This window comes from Elaeis guineensis, chromosome 14, assembly GCF_000442705.2.
Source record: "Elaeis guineensis isolate ETL-2024a chromosome 14, EG11, whole genome shotgun sequence".
Lineage (NCBI taxonomy): Eukaryota > Viridiplantae > Streptophyta > Magnoliopsida > Arecales > Arecaceae > Elaeis > Elaeis guineensis.
In genome coordinates, this window is record NC_026006.2 from 65660592 (window position 1) to 65685985 (window position 25394).

General features: G+C 38.1%; 3 protein-coding genes across 3 annotated transcripts; 2 read left to right on the forward strand and 1 right to left on the reverse strand.

Moving 5' to 3' along the window:
- Positions 1-1140: 1140 nt before the first annotated feature.
- On the forward strand, positions 1141-5234 carry LOC105034171 (probable RNA-binding protein ARP1). Its single transcript, XM_010909221.3, is given in 7 exon segments — positions 1141-1537; positions 1654-1804; positions 1930-2086; positions 3423-3462; positions 3665-3698; positions 3701-3913; positions 4945-5234. Coding segments are annotated over 7 exon segments (807 nt in total). The 5' UTR covers positions 1141-1363; the 3' UTR covers positions 4983-5234.
- Positions 5235-6516: 1282 nt separating this feature from the next.
- On the forward strand, positions 6517-13960 carry LOC105034170 (probable sugar phosphate/phosphate translocator At3g11320). Its single transcript, XM_010909220.4, has 4 exons — positions 6517-7801; positions 9070-9173; positions 9370-9598; positions 13340-13960. The coding sequence occupies exons 1-4, from the start codon at positions 7325-7327 to the stop codon at positions 13484-13486; spliced, it is 957 nt and encodes a 318-aa protein (XP_010907522.1). The 5' UTR covers positions 6517-7324; the 3' UTR covers positions 13487-13960.
- A 614-nt stretch (positions 13961-14574) lies between these two features.
- Positions 14575-22410, reverse strand: LOC105034168 (uncharacterized). Its single transcript, XM_010909218.4, has 8 exons — positions 22078-22410; positions 18088-18276; positions 17715-17993; positions 17507-17541; positions 17342-17428; positions 17050-17194; positions 16175-16917; positions 14575-16070 (listed from the first exon to the last, which is right to left on the reverse strand). The coding sequence occupies exons 1-8, from the start codon at positions 22166-22168 to the stop codon at positions 15345-15347; spliced, it is 2295 nt and encodes a 764-aa protein (XP_010907520.2). The 5' UTR covers positions 22169-22410; the 3' UTR covers positions 14575-15344.
- Positions 22411-25394: the final 2984 nt, after the last annotated feature.

The following is a 25394-nucleotide window of genomic DNA, read 5'->3' on the forward strand; positions in this document are numbered from 1 at the left end:
TCATTCATCTGTCTCTCAAACCAATCAAGGATGATCCAATGATGAATTTGTATGAAGGTAAATTTTCTTTTGCGCAAAAGATACACCCCCGACCCGTTGAAGTAATGATATTCCTAGTTTGGATTAGATAGCTGTCTTCTGCTTATTAACAATAGTTGATTTGTGGCATTACTAGGCGACTTTGGAGTGGATTAGCTTAATAGACCAAATATGTTACTAAATGTGAACAAGTTTGATCCTTGTGTTATGATTTTTTTAGGATTTTATAATATTTGAAACTTTCTGCAGTGACATAGTATAAAAGGGCATGGTGGAAATTTCGACCAGGTTTAATACAAAGCTTGATACCGGTACCTTAGTTGCATTATTGACTTTATTAATAATAAAACAATTATTATATATTGATGTACAGAGTTTGTATAAAAATATTTTCATGATTTAGAACTCCGCATTCTCTATTTGATAAGAGGATGTCTCGAAAAATTCTCCTTTTGAGAAAAAAGAACTCTCAACTCTGCGTTAAGAAGCATAGAATATATATACATGATTCGTGTCATACACCATCACATGATGCACGTAGTGCAGGGAATAATTTCTCCTAAATCGATTTCAAGTATAACAATCTTTATGTGGCCTGAGACAGGCGTATTTAAAGTTTCATCGGTCGGTGTTTTGTAAAACCGTCGGTGGCGACATCGTTTCCACAGGTAAAACGGGGACCCTTCGTCACCCCAGGAATTCACATATACTTTTCTTATGTAACGCTATAAGAAAAGGAGGATAATGCCAAAAAGAATATAGAATCCTTATACTCTTCCAAGCCAGCGTATCACCACCGGCCTACCAAATACTGCACCGACCTTGGAGCAATTCCCGCCGTCGGATTTCAACTTCCTAAGCACATCCTTCCACAGATCACGATGCACACGACTTCAGATGCTCACGTGTCTTTCATATGATGTATTTATATGAACGAACGGAAAGGAGGGGGACGCACGCTATTGGCGAGGCCGAGCCAGCTGTATTGTTGGCTAAGTCTTTTTGTTACACTTCCCTTTGTTTCCATTACATAACGCGTATACTAATTATATAAACAACAAATAAAGTAAGAAACATGTAGCCCTTCCCAATTACACTTCCAAAGCTGTAACAGCTGCACACCGTGTCCCCATTCCCTTCCTCTCCCTGCCACCTTCCTTATATATCGTCCTCCCTTCTCACCCTCCTCTCATGTTCCTCTCCTCTTCTCTTCTCTCCATCACTAGAAAGGATCACAGAATCGACGTCCAGCGACGCTTCAGAGCTACAAAGAGAGAGAGAGGTTGATAAGAAGGAGGTTTGGTTGAAGAAGAGAGAGAAAGAGATGGGGCAGCAGCCACAGTTCGGGGACACGACGCTGAGGAAGGTGTTCGTCGGGGGTCTGGCGTGGGAGACGCAGAAGGAGGCGCTCCGGGATCACTTCGAAAAGTACGGCGAGATCCTCGAGGCCGTTATCATCTCCGACAAGCTCACCGGTCGATCTAAGGGCTACGGCTTCGTACGTGTTTCGTCTAGTTGGTGTTATTAGTCAGTTTATCCCATCAAGTCAAGGTCAATGTTGTAACGTAACGGAGTTTTCGTTTTGTGTTACCCAACACCTATACTACCAACCAGGTGACGTTCAAGGAGGCCGAGGCGGCGAAGAAGGCATGCGAGGACCCGACGCCTGTCATCAACGGCCGGCGAGCCAACTGCAACCTGGCCTCCCTCGGTGCCAAGCGCCTCCGTCCCTCCCCTCCCGCCACCCCCGCCCACCACCAGCCAGGTATATATCCGTCATTTTTCCCTTGGCTCCAAGTTAGTCGTTTACGTAGTTCCTCATTTTTGTAATAGAAAATTGAATAAAAATCTTTGTTTTGTTGGACGGTTGTGATCTGCTACATACCCAAGGGATGGCGGCCGGATCGAGAGGCGTGTCGCCAGGACCAGCGGCAACGTGGTACTACCACCCATCGGTAACGCAGCCGCCACCACCGCCGTCGCCGTTCACCCACCACCACCAGCACTACCACGGCGTCCTGCCCTTCTACGCCACCGCCGCCTACGGGTAAGCAAGACCTTCTTCTCCTCGCCAAGGATTAGCTATAAATAATAAGAAACGATAACAGCGGAGGAAGCGCTGCCGTCCGTCCTTCTCGGGGTATGTGGGTCCGGGAGGCGGACAGCCCAGGTTGACGAGAGTGGGCCCCATATCGTGCGCAAGAGCTGAAGCACGTGGATTACGCTGTGGCTCGACACATGGTGATTGTGGTCGGTCCGTTACGCATCACGATGTGGAGTGCGGAGAGACGCGCGTGCTGTGACAGGCTGGACTGTTTGCCCTTCCACGTGCGTACCGTCCGATCTTCGTTACCACCGGGGAGAGATTATTAGAGGGACCTAAATGTAGGATGAAATAATTTTTTTTATTTATAACAGCAATATGCATTCGGATGGTTTCAACCTAGGTCTACAGTGGATCTGGTCTATTATCTAATAGAGGTGAAGGGTTGAAAGTTGATGAACCAACATATTCCACATTTTCTGCTATTTTTTTTTTCTTCTCTTTCTTTTAGCAACAAATCTATAGGCATGATATAGGGAAAAATACTATCACATTAAAGTTATATAGTAGATTATCTTTCAAGGACCTACCTAAACACATAATCTCCTAATAATAAAAATTTATTAGCAGATTATGCCCAATTGGATTAAGCTGGAACATGTTAATTATTATTTATTTCTGGTTGTTATATAACTTAGATAAAAGAACCATGCAACAAAAGAAAAAAATTGGAGTGAAAAGCACCATGATGGGTGGTGAAGATAAAATAAAATAAATGTGTATCGATCTGGTTAGAAAGTTCTTTTTTTTATGCATAATAGAGATATTGTTAAATAATAATATGCTTTATATAACCAATATTGAGATAATCTCTTGCTTGTTGAATCGCTGGAGCATTCATCAACAGGACTATGGTCCAATGTTTCATCGGCATCCCTCTCCCATGAGCATGTTATTGAGAGACTTGGGATTTTTTTTGGAGAAAACAGTAGAAGATGCAAATGTGTACAAGAAGAAAATATAGAAAAAAGGAAAAAAATAAGATGAGAAAGAGAAAAGAAATAAGAGATACAAGGACTGTAATAGTTTAACAAGTCCATCAAGCAACACTAGAGCCCTCAACCCAAGCCCAACAAGCCTCTTGCAACTGAGCCACAACCCCTCCCGGGTGGCAAGATATGGCCATGGCAGCATGCTCACCTCTACGGCGCCTCCAACATCTTCTCCACCGCAATCCAACTTATTATCTATTGCACAAAGGAAAAAAAAAAAGGATCAGGACCTCAATCTTTATCCATTAGACATTACTAATTAATTTTCTTCATGTATTCTTTTCCAGGTACTCTCCTGCTTACATGACGGACATGGGCTACAACATGGTAAGTCCGTGTCCTCAGTTCGTTCAATTTTCTATTCTTGAGATTTGGATAGTTTAAGAATACAAAAAATGGCCAACTTTAGCACTGTTTGTCATTACTCATCATTAGTAAACCCTTTGTAAATAGATCACGCAGTACAGAAACAAAAACAACTCAATTTGGAATGACATGTAGTTACTCTTTCTTGTTTGTGTGACTGCAGAAGCTTAGCCATTCAGCTGGGTTAGGATCCTACGTTCAGGTCAGTTCTCTTACCCAGCGCAAGGTGGGATGGTTGCTCCAAATGGAATGCTGCCGGTGTACCCGCTGTACCACTTCCACCAGCTTCAGTCCCAGGGGATGGGAGTCCCTGCCCGCTTCTTCCCTCCTACGACTGCCGCAATCACGGGCACCATGACCACTATTCCTACCATCATCTCAAAGCCCACTCCAATGGCTCCTCCCACCACAGGTACTGGCAACTAGATACGTTTCTTTTTCTATCTGCTCCTCATATAATTAGCGTTCCTTCACTCATTGCATCAATCTTTCTCAGACTTGTAGTTATACTGATGTTTCACGTGGATGAGCAAGTTGATCACACTAGACTGACATCTTCTTCTTGTCAGTGAAGTGATCTCACTAAAATATATTGATCGGAATAAACTAAATTTCTAGGAAATAACCATAACCACACTGTTTGTTCTGTTCCTTTTGCATGTTTGGCACTGCGAATCCTTGATCAATTCTAACGAACGGATCTTTTTTGTTTGCTACTGTCCTATAGTCACCACAAAATGTAGCTAGAGACATAAGTATTTGTCAAATGTTCTGCAATTTTTTCCTTTCGAAGGAGCATAAATGTGAAAGAAAGTAAAGTAGGGGTCTGATCACATCACCTTGTGTCCACCCAATTTTTAGCTCTTTAATTTGAAAGAGATAACACTGACCCCTCAAATAATGAGTAGCATCTTTAGCTGGGTGAATCATGTGGCAATAGTGAATGATGTTCAGCTACTTGGACAACGAGAAATCTCTATATGCAAGGACCACAACATATTTGTAATTACAAAGTACAAATTATTTATCTTTACATGCTAGGACCTTGTTTTTTTCATTAAAAAAAAAAAAAAAACATGTGTTAAGATCATTCTTCAAGGAAGCAATTATATGACATGCAGAACGGACATGTGGTACACAAGGTCTTTAAATCTGATGCGAGGTCATGTGCCATAATCGCTTGTTAGGGGTACTTAGGCAGTCAGACTTTTCTGGTAACAGAACCAAAAAAAATTAATGGAGTGTTTCATAATGCATTATAAGATACTATCACATAGCATATATGATTCTTTTCAAAAGAAAAAAAGATACCATATAGGATGTTTTACAATGTTGTAAACGAACAAATGGCTATTTCTTTTCGTGTAATGACATTAAGAATGAATCCCAAGAGTTAAAAATACCTTGTTTGCAATATTACTATAGTTTCTAACGTATAAACAGTTTGTCTGGCAGTGGAACAGGTCACAGGATGCAGCTGAGTAATCGAAGAGGAAAGACTCAAGGTGGTCTGTCAAAGAACAGCCTGCAAATCAGATGAAGGGTTCTTTCATTTATTCCATTAGACCTATTAAATTCTTTTATTCCCTCTAACCTGCATCCTGATGATGCACCATTAGCAACAAAGTCATCTCTGTTTACCAATGTATTTTATGGTAAACTTTTAATAGCTTCAGTCAAAATTGTCCATGGTTCTTATTCTTCTCTGAATAACATGCATTACATTTCTGCGATTCCTATGGCTCCTAATTAACTTTTTCCAAGTATATTGTTCTTTAGTTTTACTTTTCTAGTGTAGTACTAATACAGAGACTCTGTAGTTAATCATGTGAGCAAGAGTGAAGATTGGAAAGGCAGATTTTAGCCCAACAAGACTTACCTTCTGATTCATCACTGGTGAAGTGCCAATTGAAACTAATGAAGGACAATGCACCTTTATAGACCCAGCATTGATGTTGCCTTATCTTTCTATCTGCATCAAATCTCTGGGCTGGCAAAAGGTTGTATTTGCAAGAGCCCAAAAAGAAACCTTACAGAAAAAAGATCAAAAACCTCTGTCAACCAATCCGCATAGGTACCTGAGACCCCCACAATGGGTTTTAGGCCACCGAGATCTTCCAACTCTCCACTACCGTTCCATCTTCTGATGACCATTGTTACAATAATAGATGGAGAGCCTTGATCATGTTACCCCAATTACATATAAGCTTCCAAAATTAAGCTCCCAATTCTTTCAATTAGGTGGCAATTGCCGAAATTAACAGCCAGCTAGGAAAAGAACTCGTCTCTATTGGCAAAATGGTCATGGAAACATTGATAGCAAAAGTAAAATAAGATAATTTAGTAAAAGCACTGCTTTGTTTCTAAAAACACCACGTTAAAAACAAAACAAGCAGCTTGTTTAGTCATCCATCCATATAAAAAGAGTTTGATCTAAATGCGCAGAATCTACTTAGTGATCTAGTGATGATTATCCAAGCCAAGCCGGGTGGTCAACAAATGTTAGGCCCAAGACCAAACTTTCTGGCCAGTGTCCAATGTGACAGGCCAAGTGACAACGTGGTCAACTACGTAGACTGGTTCTCTCCCACCACCGATCGAACCTTCCCACCTACTTCAGCCACTTGGAAAGAACTGAAGATCCTTAATGTAAGAATAAGAAATAAAAAATTCAGCAAATTTGGGGAAATGCTTATATGATAGCATTTAAAAGGTTATAAAACAAGACTTTGTCTTCTCACACATCAATAGTTCTTTCGTAGAAAAACATGTGCAAGATGACGACAATGACAAATGTCAACAACCGTAAGAATATATTTTTATTTTGATGTGTAAACCACCCGATAATTTTTAAAAATATTAAAAACAAATTCATGAATCATCAAAAAAAAATTATCTAATTAATTTTCTTTACAAGAATAAATTAAAGAATCACCTAATCAAGAAAAACCGAAATAATTAATAATTTAGACAATAACAAAATCATGCTAGCTAAACTTTTTTTTTATTTATAGTATAATTTTTATATTAATATATATCTAATTTTATACATATATAAAATAAAAAAATATTATTTTTATTGACGATTAGCACAACATGTAAATGAGTATAATATGAGCATAAAATGAGCTTGTGATGGTTCCATAGGTTATTTTGTATTCGAGCATGATTCACTAAGTGCACGGATATTTGTTATCTTGCATCTATCATGCAAAATAATTATGTAAATTTAATTATTTTTTATATTTTTTTTGATAAATTAGATGATTTAAATTAATCTAATTACATCTATCAAAATCAAAAAAAAAAATTGAAAAAATTCATAAAAAATTAATAATATAGATTCCACATGGTTTGCCATATAACGTAGATCCATTTCATATCAGCGTCAACCCATTACTCAAAGTAGGCAAATTAGGCAGGCAAAAACCCAATAATTACTCAAAGAAAGCTAAATTAGGCGGGCGTCAAACGCACGGGGCGCGCGAGCGCAACAGAGAGCAAGGGCGCTTCAAGATCTCCGCGCTTCCGATCCAACTACTCCTTCCTTCCGCGGACAAAGTCGTCTACGTTTTTCTCCCCTCTGTCTCTCTCTATTTCTTTGCTTTCTCTTCTTCTTCTTCTTCCCCCAATTTCCGTTCAGACAAATCTCATGAAATCCTTCTCTCCGATTCTCCCCCATTTCCCTCCCCGCTTAAAACCCGAACCCTAATTTTCCAAACCCTAAATCATCTCCCAGTAAAGAAAAAGACGCTTGAATCCTATTTATACCCGTAGATCCCATCTATATTTCTTCCTGGATCTCGAATCCATAGAGGAGTAAATGGGAGAGATGAGCGCGAAGGGCGGCTCGCCAGCGTTGCTGGCGACGGGGCGGCTGTTCACGCTGGGGTTGGTTGCGTCGTGGTATTCGTCGAACATCGGGGTTCTTCTTTTGAACAAATACCTTCTGAGCAATTACGGATTCAAGTACCCGATCTTCCTCACCATGTGCCACATGGCGTCCTGCTCGCTGCTCAGCTACGCCGCCATCGCCTGGCTCAAGCTCGTCCCGATGCAGACCGTGAGATCCCGCGTCCAGTTCTTGAAGATCTCGGCGCTCAGTCTTGTCTTCTGCGGCTCGGTTGTCAGCGGCAATGTCTCCCTCCGCTATCTCCCGGTTTCGTTCAATCAGGCGGTCGGCGCCACCACGCCCTTCTTCACGGCGGTCTTCGCCTACATTATGACCGTCCGCCGGGAGGCCTGGATCACTTACCTCACGCTTGTTCCGGTCGTCACCGGCGTCATCATCGCTAGCGGGGTGAGTTAGTTGCCCGAACACGTGCAAGATTGCTCCTTTATTCGTGTGCTTATAGATTGACTGCTTCCGTGGTTAGTTCTGCGTTTCGCCATGCAATTAAACATGCTAATTTTAGAATATTATGTGGGATTTCATTGATTAACGAGAGTTTTTTGGCTAAATCTAGTGAAATTGGAGCCTTGGGACTTTTGGTAAGTCTAGAACCATAACTTTTCTCGTGTCTATAATTGGTATGTTGCATCTATCCGGGATGTTTGGACAATGCAGTATGCGTTTACCAATGCGTATGTAAAATGAGTTGGTTTGCTTTGGACATATGAGGCTGCTGCTGCTGCCAAAGAAGCCTCTTATACTCATTATATTGAGTTAGTTTTGGTTTTTGGGTCCCGTCGTGTTTTCTTTGTTGCTTGTCTGTTTGTGAAAAACCTTTTCTCTTTTCGTTAGATTACTTGTTGTCATAACTATCATTAAGGCATCCGTTCTCGTTTGAGATGGACTTGCATCAATAAATGAACATAAAGCAGGTTGCGGTTTCAACTGGTCCTTTCTTGACATGAACAGTTCATTGTTCAGCGTCATTCAGTTGTGGGAATTGGATTGAGATATGAGTCTCTTTTCATAATTATGATGTGCCTCAATATGGATGCAGTTCTTGATATCCACCAGATGTTCTTTTACATTTTTTTGGCAGGTGTTGCTCAAAAATCACCTTTGCCATAGATGGATGATATCAGGTTTAGAGCTAGTTTTAAAACATTAGTAAAATTTAACTGATTGAATTTGGGCACATAACCAACTTCACATTGATCGGATATGTGATTTAAGGTGAAGTTTCTGATTACATTTTGATTGGTTTTGTTTTCTTAGTGCTGCATATAGAAAAATTGATGGTTTAACCTGTTTTCTTCCTCTGTTTTTTAACACTATCTTTGATTCGCTTTAAACATGAAATTCATTTTAAGCAGCTAGCTGGCATGGACTTGGGAACTCACGCTGATGTTTAACTTTTTTACTTAACCCTTCTAATTGTTGGCTGTTATAATCTCAGTATGGTTCAAAGTTTGAACTTCAAAGTGTTAATTAGTAATGCTAATTTTAGACAAGTAGATATATTTATGGTTCATTGTAATGTCCATCTCTGCATGGCAGTAAGGCAAATTATTCCATGAATTCCACAGTATCTAGTTATATATCTAGTATTCTTTTTCATCAAGACTTTAAGACAGAAATTATTAAAAATTTGACTTTCTTATGTCTTGAATTTACAGGGAGAGCCAAGTTTTCATTTGTTTGGGTTTATTATGTGCATTGGTGCAACTGCTGCAAGGGCACTTAAGTCAGTGTTGCAAGGGATTTTATTATCCTCCGAAGGGTAGGGAATACATTTCTTTTTGAAGATTTTTGGAGATATCTCAAATTTTAAGCTTGTATGGCTGCTTCATTGTCACTTGTTATTTCATTTTTGTTTATATTCTTCAAATATGCTTTCATCATCATTGAATTCATTCTTTAACCTGAAACATAAATGCTGAACTTATTTTCTCTTGTTAATATTTATGATCTATCAGGGAAAAGCTTAATTCTATGAATCTCCTTCTGTATATGGCTCCGATAGCAGTAGTTTTCCTGCTTCCAGCAACAATTATTATGGAGGAAAATGTGGTTGGCATCTTATTAGCACTTGCCAGAAAAGATTTCAAAATTATTTGGTATCTGCTGTTTAATTCTGCCCTGGCATATTTTGTGAATTTGACCAATTTCTTGGTCACCAAACATACCAGTCCCTTGACTCTCCAGGTATGCGTTGCTGATATAATTCCACTCTTTCCTGCTACCTTATTGTTAGTAGGTATATAATTCATTTTCAATCCATGTTACTTGCCCTGCGGATTATTATTTTGCTAATATCAGTACCTTTTACTTCATGTATCTCCCTCTAATTGGTGGTTACAATTCTGTGCCATCAAATTATGAAATGAACTTGGAAAATGCTGCTAATCCATCCATTTTTGCATCTCATCAAGGTGAATAAAGGAGTCAAAGATGTGCAAATATGTGATATTCAGATATGTGATGCAAGTTCTAATATATATTTCTTTCCTTGAAAATCACTTGCTGGCTTTAACTGCAGTGTTTGTGTAATAGTCTATTGCTCATTTGCTCATGTATGAATAACTTGGTACTAAATTTTATGTAATTATTATAATGTGATCATGGAATATGCTGATGCGTACATGCTAGGGAAACAGTAAATCATTGAAATGCTGTAAAAACAGTGTTTTCCTTTTCTTTTGAAAGTGCTAGCATTGCGAGTTCTCTCCCAAGTTTTCTTTGAAGTTCCTAGCCACTAATAGCGGACACATTAGCAGATTTCCTTTGTAACTTTCTGAACTCAATCAATCAAGATAAGATTTTCAATTTCCTTATTTCATCACTCCCAGTGATTTTTCTTTGCTTATCCTCAACAACTAAACATAACCTAAGAGAGTCTGTAGCAGGTTGCCCAACTGTAGAGGAAGGAAGATTCTTCATGGGAATTGACTAACATAAAGTTGGTTCTCACATCCCTGATTTTTTTTTTTTTTTAACTTTAGTTCTTTTATATGTTTTGTTTGTTTATTCTGGTCGCCAATACATTGGAGAGAACATTGAAGTAGTTTTCCTACAAAGGGCAAGAGCAAGAGGATCTAGTTTGTGTAGTGCAACTGGGATGTGAGATAGGGAGGGGCGGAGGGCTGGGTGTGAGATCCTTGAGCGGTATTAATTCAGTTCATTGATTTGGTTTATGTGGAGATTATGTAAAGAGAATTATTGTTCCCTTCGATGGATGAAGAACGATATAGAGAATGGAACTGCCATGGATTTTGAAAGATAAGACCGATGATAGACTAGATGTTGTATTGGACACAACTGGCCCAAAGAATCATTGTTCATTGAGCCTGGAAGGACAATAAATGTACTGAAGGAAAAGGAATGATTCTCTAGTCATTTAATTCCTGCTGGGAAAGAAGGAAAAAAATTTGAACCTCCATCTCATTAGCTAGTGACCGGACCAACGATCCTCAAACCCTTCCTCCACTACTTTGACCTCACCCACTTGTAGTTGGCATCATCAATGTCCTTCGTTACTGCATCTACCTTGAGCACCCTCCTAGTAAGACCTTCCTCCAATCTTGAATATCCGGAAATCTCATCCCCACCCTCTTTTAGACCATCTCCCGAGCTTCCAACAATCTCAGGGCAGCAAAGCTGTCTTGAAACTGGAGAAACAGTTGTTGACAATTGAGGTGGGTGAACAACATGGAGGAAGAGTGCTGGCAGTTGAATTGAGTTGCCAGACTTTGGGTAGGTAGCAGGGGAGAGGTAGAAGGGAGGCAAATAGCAGCCATCAGAGAAAAAGGAGAAAAAGAAAAAATATTATTCCCTTCTATACCTTCTTGAAAAAATAACTAGGATTTCTTTTTGACTTCTATAAGAAAATAAAAATAAAATATTCCATAGCAAAACCCAAAGTAAAATAGACTACGCATCCATTTCTTGCCAGTGATATGTCTGATTTGTTCTCACCGCTACCATCCTTTTATCACCTTGGTTGCCATCATGTCTTTGCCATATATTTGGGATTTTTTATGACGGCACTCTTGACGTTTGTGTTTTGTATAAAGGGTTGTTGAGGTGGACTAAAAAATAAAAGTAGGCAAAAGACTGTTACTTATTGCAGTTGTATGCTCTTCCCTGTACCTCTTTTTTGTTGAAATGTAGTGTGCAAGCCTTTTTTTTCAATTGTTAATTTTTATACACTCCAATTCTTCACTCTGATTTGCCAGTAGGCAAACATTTGAATTATTATGGTCATAAGGCTGTAACTTTTTCAGTCGAAGCTTACATAACTCGTCCAATTCTGAAATGTTGCAGTGGAAAATGCCTGTACTTAGAGTAGGGGAGCTCTGGACCATAAAATATTCTTTACCAATCATATGAGTAATTCAAGCATCCTTAACTATCCTGCTGTTTTCTTCCCTTGAGTTACCAATTTTAATGTGCTTAGCTGCACCCTGTTAACATAAACATCCGAAATTCCATATTGCATAATCATTAACTCAGGAATAGCAATAATGGTTTTACAAGCTGTCATGAAGTGGACAGATTGACAACTGAATTTCTTATGTGTGCGCATTGAACATTTAGTTTTTGTTGCAATGTGTTCACATTTGTTGAGACTCTTGCATTCTTATCTAATTCAGTTAGTTTTATTTTTTTCTTTCTCCCTTATTCTCAACTATACCTTTTAGTAAATTGAAACTTTTGCATTATTTTGAAGTGTTCGTATATGGTTTGGTGCTATGGAAAAGGTGAATATCGGTATGTTGTTCATGTTTCTTGCACCCATCTCATTTGTATAACTTGGATGCATATGCAGATGATGATATAAGGGTGACAATTGATTTGTATTATCCTTTGGATCAGGTCAGCCTTCACTATCGAGTTTATATTAGCCCTGACATGAACCTATCCTAGTCCATAAGTGCATCGAACAAAGCTGACCCATGCCCACTAGCAGGTCAACTTTGTTGACCTGTACCCAACCCACTCACCCAGCAAGGGAGAACAGGGAAGAACAGGGAAGATAGGAAGAACAAAAGAATAATGCAGGGAAATGTTCAAGGGAAAAGGAGGGGATGGAAACATGATGGATGTGGATGAGGCTCTCAGGGCTGGCATTAGTAGTGCAATTTTGGGGCCCAATGATGTTGGTGGAGCAAGGTAACATGCTGCTCAATTAAAGCAAGGTAGCAGCACGAATTTAGATGTTTGGTGGCATGGGGGTGAACAGTGGCAACGTGAGATGATGACAGTGATTGTTTTCAGGTGGGCTAAAATATGGAGAAGGGTAAGAGAGAAAAGAGGAAAGGGAATCAAGGAGTGGGAAGATGAGAGGGAAGGGGGAATTGGAGGGAGAAAAAGAGGTAATGATGGGAGGATGGGAGAAGTGGTGGTAGTGGAATGTGCAGGAATGTGAGAGGCAAATAAATGGAGGAAAATGGATAGGATTAAGCCTTACTTGTGATGGACGGCTGCTAAAAGTTCTGTATTTTTGATGACTCAGATAAATGATACATGCTAAATGCTCTCTCCTGTCTCATAATTTTGGTGCTCTCTTGCACCTTTATTTAGCACAGGGACACGTTAGACTGAGCCTTGCTTGACCTGACCCGTCAGCGGGTCAAAGACACCTGCCCATACCCAATATGTGGACCTAACAGAGGTCTGGTAAACAGGATCGGATCCAGATTGCCTCCTTCAATGGAGAACAAATGTGGTAATGACTATATACATGAAGCAGATCGAGTCTTCCCCGAAGCATGTCAAACTAATGGCTGAGGTCTCATTATGTTAGTGGTAGAAAAATTGTGATCATATTTCTTTTTGTGAGAGTGGTTTAATATAATCATGTTCTAGTAACCAATAAATTATGTTATTCAGAGATCATCTGGATTTTTTTACTAATGATTGACTGTTACATATTTTTTCTTTCAGGTTCTGGGAAATGCCAAAGGGGCTGTTGCCGTGGTCGTCTCAATTTTAATATTTAGGAACCCGGTATCTCTGACAGGGATGCTTGGTTATACCCTCACAGTCATTGGTGTCATTCTTTACAGTGAAGCTAAGAAACGTAACAAATGAGAATCTCGGAGAGCAGCAGAGCATGTTTCTTTTTTATGGGTGGCAACAACTTCGTGATGCCTGAGATTGGTTTTCTTGGTTTTATTATTTCTTCATGTGTTGCGCCCTATATTCTTTTTACAGAAACCGCACAATGGTTTCTGTACGTCTCCAACAATGACCAACTAGTGAGTGGGTAACAAGATTCTCAATAAAAACCACCAATATGCCTACATTTTGTTACCAAGGGTCCAGGGGGTATTCTCAACCCCCGTCTACAATCTGGAGAATTAACAGCCTATAAATTTTTTTTTTTTAAAGGAACTGGGATCTGCTCCATTGTTCTTGTTTAACTCCTTTTGATTAAGTGACGAAATATGTGACAATTTCGTTTTTAATTTACAAAAGCTGTTGGCATGATGATTTTGTTATTTTAAGAATGTGCTACTAAATACCGCTGAGACAATATATAATAGAGATGGATGGGTTTTCTTATTTGTGGGATGAACAAGTGTGCATACAATTAATTCTTTGTTTTTCTATTTGGGAACCACTTACGTGATTGATCGACACTTGGAAAGAAAAAATGGTTCAATAATTTAATTCTATGAAAAGAAGAGATCCGATATTGCTTAATTCCCATTATTTTAAAATCTCGCTGTAAAGATCATAGTTGCGTCAACCTATGGAGTAGAGAAGCTTTCCATGCGGTGGAACATCTTGCCTGCCCCACTTCCTCACTTCAACAAAACACATTGCTTTCAAATACTTGCTCTAGTAATTACCTTCCAAGCATGTATAGATAAATACAGATTACAGAGCAAGCCACACACCTTTGATAGGTCACTAGCCCTCCAAAAAACCTGTTCCATTAATTTGCTTTTTCCTCCTTTAGAACTTCATCTGCATAGAAGCCTCAACAGCCAAAACTAGGGTTGTATTCTGTCAAACGGCACTGACGGAATTTTGATATTGAACAAGGAATGTACAATATGAACTTAAATGAACACTTCTGAGACCTTAGGCAGCATTTTTGCCCCATCTCTTTATTAGCAGACAAATTGAAGACACAGGCAGTCCATATGTGGTATTCATTTTGCACAGCAAAATTTGAGGCTGAGCAGGTAAAAGAAAATCACTCACATTGTTAATCTATCCTCAAGAAATATGTTTTTGCTTGTGCACAAACATTGTCATATAATAAATTTCTGAACAGAGCACGGTATTAATGTACTACAGACAAGATGAATGCTGTAATGGGAGAGCAGCACCTGGTGTCTAGAATCATAAGTTTCATAATATGAGCATGGGCAAGTCGCAAATATCTGAGAATCAAATCAAACGCATGCTCTAAACGTGAAGTTACCTTCAAATTTGAGTACATTCTCAAGGTTTTAGAGCATGTAGAGACCAAATCTTCAAATATTATCCACAACCCAAGTTTCAAGACAACACAATGGCCTTGTGGACTGTTTTGAAGAGCACAAGCAAGTACACCTCCAGACCCGGAAAAACAGTTACATCATATGACATCACTTTGACAGTTAAATCATCTGAAATACATTCCTCTCAGACTATTTGCTACTGATTTGGGAGTTGCTGTCCGTCACCACTTATTCAGAGCTTAACAGCAGTAGCTGAATAGCCAATTGGTACATTCATCAAGCCCAAGGAACAAGGTCTGAATTTATTGATCCATTTGTACTGTTGAACGAACTCAAATGCCAAGAGAATTTTTGTGTTCCATATGGGATGTTTTGTACTTGAATAAACAGAAAGGGAACTCACTTTCATGAACTTTGTAAAATATGAAAGTTCTGCCCAAAAGCAATGGCATAGCCAAATAGGAATTCTAGATCCTGCCAGTCAAGTACTTTGTTCAGGAAAAAGAGAGGGCAGATACCCTTTCCTCTATGCATTCCATCATTGGCAGCTTCAGATCCTTAGCCTGCAAATCTTTACTCCTGCCATCAGTTTTATCAGAAGGAAACAAATTCTCCTTCTCAATGCTTGTGGTAACTGAATGCAAGTCACTTTCCATATGGCTCTCCTTTCCATACCCACATGATGGTTGCTCATAGGTCTTCACTTTGCCAATAAAATCACTATCTTTACCATTAGACATCATAGATTCATTTCCAAATGCAAATGCAGTTATAAACTCTGAATGTTCCTGACTGGCTTGCTCTCCCGTGCTTGGGTTAGATAACTGACCAAATTCAGCTGCATCAACCACTCCATTTGCCACTTTTGAAACCTTGGAATGGCTTTCTTCACTCAAACAAGGAGGCAAATCCTTGCTAACATCAGAGCACAAGTCATGATTTTCTGTCATCCTAATGGTGTCACCTAATTCAGAAGGTTTTGACAGTTGTTGCAGACATGTAGGTGATGCAGGTTTCATGCCATGAGTAGAAGACAGACTTGTCAATTGGATGTGTGGAGGATCAAACTTTGTGGATGCATTCTTCGCTGCAGGCTTTATTAACTGAAGCTTACTGGGTTTCAGTTTGTTTAACCCCACAAGGCTACTGTTTCCGGTGGTACTTCTAATTAACTTGCCGGGCAGGGAAAATGTTTCAACATTGCGCAAAAGGGACTTCTCCTGGAAATTAGAAAGAGTTTCCAAGTTAGAAGTTAAAGTGTATAAATTATAGAAGAGTTAGGGGCGGAAAAAAGATAGAACAGAAAACTGTTTTGTGGACTGACCGCATCAAAATATCCAATCTTGGGAGTTGGCCTTCGAAGTCCTGATGGTTTTATGCTTTTAGCACTAGAGTTACTATTCATGCATCTTTTAGAGTTGTCCTTGATTGATGGTTCAGAAATTACATGAATTTCTGAAGAATCTTTACGGATACACTGATTATGAAGAATGGTTGCAGAATTTTCACTTCCGACATACGGATGACCAGCTGAAAGTTTCTGTAAACCTGATGAATGAAAGATGATGCTCTCAGGACCTGCCAAGGCAGGGGGGGAAGACAAAGATCCAGTGTCAAGGCTATCCCTCAAAATACTGGCCTTCGTAGTAATGGAGGCTGATGAAGATGACTCTGAAGCCACGCTGTCTAGAGAACTATTTGGAGACACATTTGCTGAGAACTTGAATGTAGACTTTGGATGTATTGCGGGATTGCTTGCATTGCTGATAATGCTTTTAATTTTGGATGCCTTTGCAAGGGTTTTCTTAGCGGTTGGCCCGGGTGGAGAATGTTTGGTAATTCTAGAAGCAACTCTTTTCCTTGTCTCTGAAGGAGATTTACCTGTTGAATCAGATGAACTACTAACAGAACCACTATGTGATGAACAAGAAGTTGTTGATAACACCAGATTGCCTAAGGGTGAACAAGAACTCGCTTTTGGTGATCGAACAGAATTAGAAGTGACAAGGAATGAGTCCCCATTTATCTTATTAGGAACTACAACAGATTGCCGATTAATTAAATTGCCTGCAACCACCACATGGACATAAAAGCTAAAGTCACTAAACAGAATAGACATACATGTGTTCGTCTGAAATCGGAATGAAAATGCCCAGCTATTTGATGAAATATCAGAGAGTTTTATTTCAAAATGTGTACCAGGAGAAGGTTTCCCATTGCTACTCCTTGGTTGGATGTTCCTATGACCAAAACCTGACTTGTGTGGTGCTATTGGCAAAGTTGCTCGAGATACAACTCTTGGTGGCTTTAATGATGGCTTCAAGTCTGCACTTTTATTTGTAGCCTTTATTCAAATAAATAAGCAATGTCTGTTTAGCAACACAATGAAAAAACATGTCTATATACAAGCAATGTAAGGAACAAAGTGTTAGATCAACCACATGCAAAACCATAGGGCAAAAGTAAATTTGTCAACATAGTTAGAGCATACCACTTTCATGATACGTGAGGACTCAGAAGTATGGTCTGAAAGTTTCTTGGTAACAGCATGCCTTTTCATCCCAATAGGAGGCTTCTTCTAAAGTAACAGAAATTATTACCTAACTATGCACTTCCACGAATAAACAATAGCAAGGCAGTCATGAAGAGAGCGTACCTTGTTTTGAGATAATAATTCAACTGCCTTTGACGCTGCAAAACAGTATTAGCACATACACATCAAGAATAATGTCAACCAATAGATACAAAAGGGAGAACAGTATTACAAAGCAAAGCAAAACAAAACAAAACAAAATACCATACTAGTAAACCAGACATTAACAGACATGAGCATTTTATCAATTTTACGGGTGGAAAAATCTTACAACCAAGGAATGGTGCATTTAGCTCCCCATGTTCTTTTGTCTTACAGGAGTCTACCAGCTTTGAAGCATTCTCATCTTTAGAAAGAGACTTCTGAATGGAAGCTCGCACATTTTCAAACAATTCTACTTCAATGTTTTCTAATACCAAGGTATCACTATCTAGGGTAGATATTGACTCTGTTGATTTCCTTGTATCTTCCGGAATTCCAGGTAGTGAAGATGCTTCAGCCTTCCCAAAAGTGCTATTTACAATAGCCAACTCTTCAGGGTTGAGAACACCTGCATACATGTATTAAAGATCCGAATATAGTCAGTGTATCATGCATTTCAAATATAAGAAAGAAGTGATTTTGCCAAGCACAGAGATAGATACCTTCACTTGTAAAAAATGCACTATCCCAGGCTAAACTTTTGCGCAAGTTGTACTTGCGAGATTTTACTCGCTTTTGCTCTGGGGACTCCGATAATTCAAGGACTTGCTCCATTTGCTTGCTCATTTTCACTGGACCATCCCCTTCCTCAGCACCAACAGTCTTATTTTCATTATGATTTTCTGAAAGACCTGCTCAATTAATTAATGTTGAAAATCAGTGCGGCGGACACTGACAAATAACAGGTCAACTAAGAAACAAGTGCCAAACATCCAACTATTGGTTCTTTGTCCATGCTTAACTATTCTATTGGTTCATTCTAATTTTGTCAATTTACAATAACAAAATTTTATTAAAAAGATTGAGATATAGACTCCAAACCAATTTTTTATGATGCCCATTAGCATTACCACTGCAACTAACTGCTCCCCTTCCTAATCTTCTTGTTTAGACGGCAACATAATGACTATAAAAAATCTAATTTGAACCACCTGGAAACGTTGGGACATCAGAGCTAACAAAGTTCTTGTGCTTGTTTCTCAAACTCAACTATTATTAATCCACATGCAGCAATAAATTTCAGCTGAATTTATGTACTTTTCAGATTAATTATTTCATGTAGGTCATGACTAGCAAAGGGGCCTGGAATGACTCATCTCATGAATCATAAGATTATCTCTAAATCTTTCAAGGATTTTTTTAATATATAAAAAAAAAAAGCCTGAAAAATGAAGCAAATATATGTGAAATAAGATCAGAGTCCAGAATCATATAGAACACCAGGACATTTCTCTTTAGGCCCCAGGAATAAACAAAGTTTTTATATCCAACTTCTGTTTAAGACTTGTATAAGCCCAAAGTTTGACAAGTGATTGCAGTAATTTAACAGATGGACCTCTAACTTTTAGATACCAAACATCCAAATCTATTTTCCTTTACTCTTAGAAATTCAATGCCTCATGGAGGTTGCTACTTTCATGCATTAGCATCTACACAGCCCAACAAAACAACCGAAATGGACTTCAACTTGGGGTGGTACCCTGATAACATGACCCACGTTGATTCCAATCCCAAGGTGAGATTCTAATCAATGATCATTATTTTACCCTAGATTGTGGAAGCTAGATTGTGAACTGTGAGGGCCTAAGAATAACAAAGAACTTTTTGCCGCACTTGATATACATGAATCTTTTCTAACAATTTCCTTTTATCTCTCTACCTATTTGCTTTTGGATATAGTGGATCTCATAAAAGTTCTGGAAAATCAGCAATTTGTTCCTTATAGATTTATTATGCTGGGCCTTCCAGTAAATGCGCCTTCATCTTCCTTTCTCCTAATATTACATTAAATTTAATTTGACATTCTATTTAATGAAAATTAAATATCATAAAAGACCCATTTATATAGGTGAATGCATGTATGCGACTAAGAAAGATTTTTTTTTTAAAACTAAATAGTATATTCTAGGATAGAGATTATGTTCAGCTAATGAAATTGCAATAGTGAGTTCTATGTGACATTGTGGAGTGGAAACAACTAGATTTTGAGAGCTTGGTTTACATATATAACTGCCTGTGTTTACATGTGTCTACAAACATGCACACATACAGATGCACATGCTTGAGATCTGTCGTACATGCATCTTCTACAATTGGGTATTGAAAAACAGCTGATCAGCTCTCTTCACACTGTCCATGTTTATGTGACACCTTGAATGGAGCAGTTTAGCATACGCTGCACAAATTTAAAACAGTCAACTTTACAACTGAGCATGTTTAAGATTGCTAGCAGGCAGGTTAAGGGCACTTTGGAGTATATATTGCTAGATATGAGCATCAATGTTGAACAATTAATACATTCTTACAAATGGTAGGCCAGAGAACTTTATGTACTGAACATCAACTTCATTAATTGAGCTTAAGCTAGTTTATCATGTAAATTAAGTATATGGCTAAGAGAAGGGGATACTTGTCATATATCAAAGTTGATGAATCATGGGCAATTAATTATTGGGGGTAAATACATAATGAGATATCAGCATGTTGAATGTTGGATAAAGAATAGACTAAACAGAAAACCAGAGGAATTCTATTATCAGTAATGCCTTCGCAGCAAAAATCAAAAGGTGGCTCAAACACACAACAACCAACTCCTAAAACAAATCTCTTGGTGATCAATGAGGAAGTAAGCAGAATCTAAGAGGTGGTGTGGAACAAGATTATACACCAGTCTTGTAAAGACAGTATCCCTATAATCTAGATATATGAATGTTTAACATGAACTGGTCTTTATGTTTATTAAATTTGTTAATACATTCCTAAAATGCTGAAGAAAGAATACAATTTGTTGGTAGTAAACAAGGGTGTCGGATGGCTTGCTTGGATATCAAAAAGAAAGAAAAAAGTTTCCTTTTTTATGTTGCATCCTGTTACCAAAGATTACATACTAGTGCTGAAAGCTTTATAAACTAAGACTAAAATCTCTACCAATTGAAACATGTAGATATACAGGGACTTCAGGATCTATGTGCCTCACACACATATTATGTAAAAAATCAATTGTTTGGTTAGCTGATCATGAAAACTCCAAGTCTTGGTTATATGAAAAGAATAGAACAAACATGCACAACCTTGTATTGAATCTAAATTTACTAAAGGAAAACATATGTATATCAACCTTATAAAGCTCAAATTTCCATTGCCTTTTTTTTTTTTTCCACACGACAATTATCCAAAGAATGATAACTCTACACAATGCACAACCGAACAAAAAAAATGTAACTTATAATTAAAAGTTAAATTGGGAAATCAAATATAAAATTTGTCAAAATGCAACAAGTTAACTGTACAAAATGCTAAAATTTCGCCTTGCATGCCAATATAACTTTGAGAAGTTTCCATGTGCAAGGCTGGGCTTTTCATTAACTACTCTGCCCAAGATCCAAAAAATGAGTCTCCACTCAGCTTAATCCTATAACAGTACCAATATAAGCAAGGTAGTCCCATAAAGGGTTTGACTGTAGGAGAGTTTCAGCAGTTCAACACAATGCTGATGATCTCCAGTAACAGATCCCGCATAAAGAATCTCTAAATTTCCTACGGACTGCAATAAAAGTTTAGCACAGGCAAAATTCAGTGCTTGATAGTCTGAAATGAGAAATATGTTCAACTACTAGCTCAAAAAACTCATTCCCTGTGAATATATCAGTATATGTGGTGCATGTATAGATGCTCATTTATGTGCTCCCAGTATCACATGGAGACAAAAAGAATAAAGACGGACAAACTCCTGGATATATAAACAATTACAACATATATGCCAGACCGAAAGCTACTGCACTTTGTCTTTCCCTAGCAAGTATATGAAAGTAACGATAACAAGCTATACTCGTCTCTGCAAGAGCCACATATCTGACTCACCCAGCTCAAAACTAACACATATTTGAGCATCAAATATGTATTTTGAAGCATCTGATATGATGCATGTAATTCCCCTATGATTTACCAGACCATCGGATTTCTTCACAATAGACCGAACATCATAAGTTTGTTTGCTAAATATCAGATAACTTCCAAAACATCGTTACAAAACCATCATGACTTCCCATCGCCAGAAACCCTCCATGGGTCCATTACTCCTCCAATACATTTCAGACTTTGCAAAGAAATTTTTGATTAAACATATAACAACGCGCATCAAAAACCAAATCGATTCCCTTCGCAACAAATTTGGGGGCTCGAACTTCAAAAAGGATCATAAAGAAACCAGCCATTCGACAAAAAGTCTCCCCATAATCCAAACCCCATAGAAGCCCAAGAATAAAGCAAGAACAAACGGATCGTGCGAATCCATGTTCAAAAAGGAACCAAGAAAACCTAAAACTCAAACCTCGCCCATTTTGATCCAAAGGAATCAAGAAAAGTAATACCAAATAAAACCAGAGTAAAAATTAAAAAAAATAAAACAGGATCGAAATGGAATGGAGAAGTACCTGGGGAGGGCGGATCTGGAACGGCATTGGAAGACTCGGAGATAAGAAGATCGTCCTCCGAGGATACGTCGATGAGAGGAAGAGTCTCCATGGCTCCTTCGAATCAATCTCCTATGTATCAAAAACCGAACTCCTCAACCGAGATTTCTCTGGATTTTTAGGAGGTAAAAAAAAAAAAGAAAAAACAAGAAGAATGGGAGAAAGATCGGCGTGGAGAAATATAGGGAGAAGGATAAGAGAAATTAGGGATTTTTTTTCTGAAATACTAAGTAATGAGATTAGGGAAGGAAATAGAAACCCTCGGGAGAAATACTAGGGCGGTTCTTAAATTCACTCCCCCCTCACCCATCTCATACGCCAGTGTCCGAACTCACCGTTATGTTCACGGGGAGCGTACGTAGAGGAGGAAAAGGAAAGAGCGGAGTGCGTTTATCAGTTGCTAAAATAACGTTACGCGTTCGAACGGGACACGACGAGGAGCGGGAAAGCAACCATTCGAATTTTCAATGCGCGTGACATCACCGCGACTCACCGGTGTCAGATTTATTTTTGGAAATAAAAAAATACAAGTTGTAGACCTGGCTCTCAGTCCTACGCGGCTTTGGGTTGCATGAAAGAGTTAGGAGTGCTTTGCGATTGGTGCACATAGATGAATGAAAGAGTTAGGAATGCTTTGAGATCTATGCAAGCATCCGATCCCATCCCAGGTGCATGGTTGCAAAATTTCAATCAGTTAGTGTGGGTCCATAGAGGCAACCTGGACCATAGAGGCCAGGCCCATTGATTCTATAGTTTAAGCCAATTAATGAACCTTCCAGCTATTTAGAACGTGAATTGAATTACACAATGCTTGCATCAATTTTGACATAGCTTGTCATGGTTTGTATAAGATCTTGATACAATAAGATATGAGTCCGACGCATTGGTTTCCTATAGATTTTCTGATATACAAAAATTTTCTGATGGCAAAGCTCATACCTTAATTTGCCCGTATTTGAATTACAACTCGAATCAATTTAATTAACATGAGGGTACCAAGTAGTACAGCTGGCGAGGTTATCGAGATTTGGTATTCGATAGTTTGTATGAAATTATAAAACCTCATTCATGTTGCAAAGGATACAATATAAGGACTGGTTAATAAAGATGTGCCCTGTTAATCTTAGTACTTGTACTCGACATGAATGTGAAAAGAAGTTAGCTACAGGATGATATTATGTCATTTCGGATAGATTACATGATGTGTTTATTTTGCTTTTACAGAGCTACATTGACTTCTATAGCAAGAACAGAAAATTGTATTGGTTGTGAGCTTCATTTTTGCCAAACGTATATCAAGATATTCTAGCAATACAAATAATATGAAGATAATCAGGATTATATAGGCTGAGTTGTTCAATGGGTTTGTTTTGATTGGTCTTGGACTTGTTTCAACCTCCTAAATTGGCCAGAATAACCTACGCGCATTGTACATATTGTAGATAAGAACTCGGCCCATCACGTGAGGTATTGTCCGACTCGGCCCATCATGTGAGGTATTGTCTGCTTTGATCCATGGGCCTCACATTGTATATATTGCGGACAAGGGTTCGATCCATCACGTGATGTATTGTCCGCTCTGATCTATGGGCCTCACATTGTATATGTTGCGGACAAGGGTTCGGTCCATCATGTGATGTATTGTCCGCTCTGATCTATGTGCCTCACGGTTTTACTCTTTAAAAGATGTCCCATGTGAAAAGAATTTTTTCCTCCTTATAAGCGCGAGTCTCCTTTGAATCATAACCGATGTGAGACTATCCGTACCCTCCACATAATTAAAACTATAACAGAGCCCCCAGTCAAGGAGGACTCCGATGTGTACAGTCCGAAAAGCCCCACAGTCAGTCGAGATGAATCTCAACCCCTATCTGATGTGCCATTATTGCGGAAAAGGGCTTGGCCCGTCACGTGAGGTATTGTCCGCTCTGGCCCATGAGCCTCACAGTTTTGTCCTTTAAAAATTACCTCACGTGGGAACAATTTTTTTCTCCTTATAAGTATGAGTTCCTCTTAACTTACAACCGATGTGGGACTATTGGTACCCTCCACATTATTAGAACCACAATAGTATATATACGATAATTTGGGAATAATTGCTAACTCATCGTTCCCAAAGTTTAGACCGTTAAAGAAGGGATGAACAATAAAAATAAGGCCTTAACAACTCAACCCAAACCACACACATTAAAGCATAAATAAATCAAGAATGACTAAAGAAAAGAATGAGTTATAAAATCAAATAAAATAAAATAAAAAACTCAACCAGGAGTGAGAAGAAAGAACTAAAAAAAATAAATAAGGCCTAAGTAGAATTTGATTCCATAATCTTGGATTTTGATATTATTTCAATGATCCCTCTTAAAATTAATTATTTTCTTTGATTGTATTAATTAAAAAAAACTAAATATCAAAAAAAATGATTGGAAAAAAACTTGACAAGAATCTCGGAGAATGCGTAATATGCAACTAGACTGCAGAGACGGTGGATTATCTTTTTTTTTGTGTTTCAACTTTTTTTTATTTATTTGAAAAGTGGTGCGTCTGGCTCTTTTAGTTATCTTCATCTTGATTGGTTTCAAAGAAATTTTCAGAAAGAAGTTCAACTAGTTCATTGTTCTTATCCTTCCCACAGCTATTTGCGTGGGTGTGCTAAAAAGAATAGAATTTTAAGATTTTTCAAAATAAACATTCATCTATCACTATAAAAAATTTAATTTTTTACGATGAAATTTTAGCGACAAAATATATTTCATCGCAAAAAATTAAGCTTTTGCAACGAAATTTAAATTTCGTCCTCAAAAATTAGGTATTTGCGACGAAAAAAATTGCGTTGCAAAAAGTTATATCTTTTGCAACGAAATTTTTATTTTTGTTGCTAGAAGTTGATTTTTAGTGACGAAAATTTTTTTTTGTTGTAAAAAATAATTTTTTGACGATGAAATATTTTTTTTCGTAGTTAAAAAATTATTTTTTGCGACAAAAAAAAATTATCGCCAAAAAATCATATTTTTTACGACGAAATTGATATTTCGTTGCTAAAAAGAAAGGCTTTTGCGATCAATTTTATTTATATTTAGCGACGAAACTATTACGTCGCTAAATTTTATTTTATTAAAAAATTTTTGAATATTTTACGATGAAAATTTAAATTTCATTGCTAGAATTGATGTTTAGCGACGAAAATTTTTTCATCGCAAAAAAATATTTTTTTTGGCGACGGAAAAATTTTTTGTTGCTAAATTTTTTTTTTTGTGACGAAAATAATTATGTCGCAA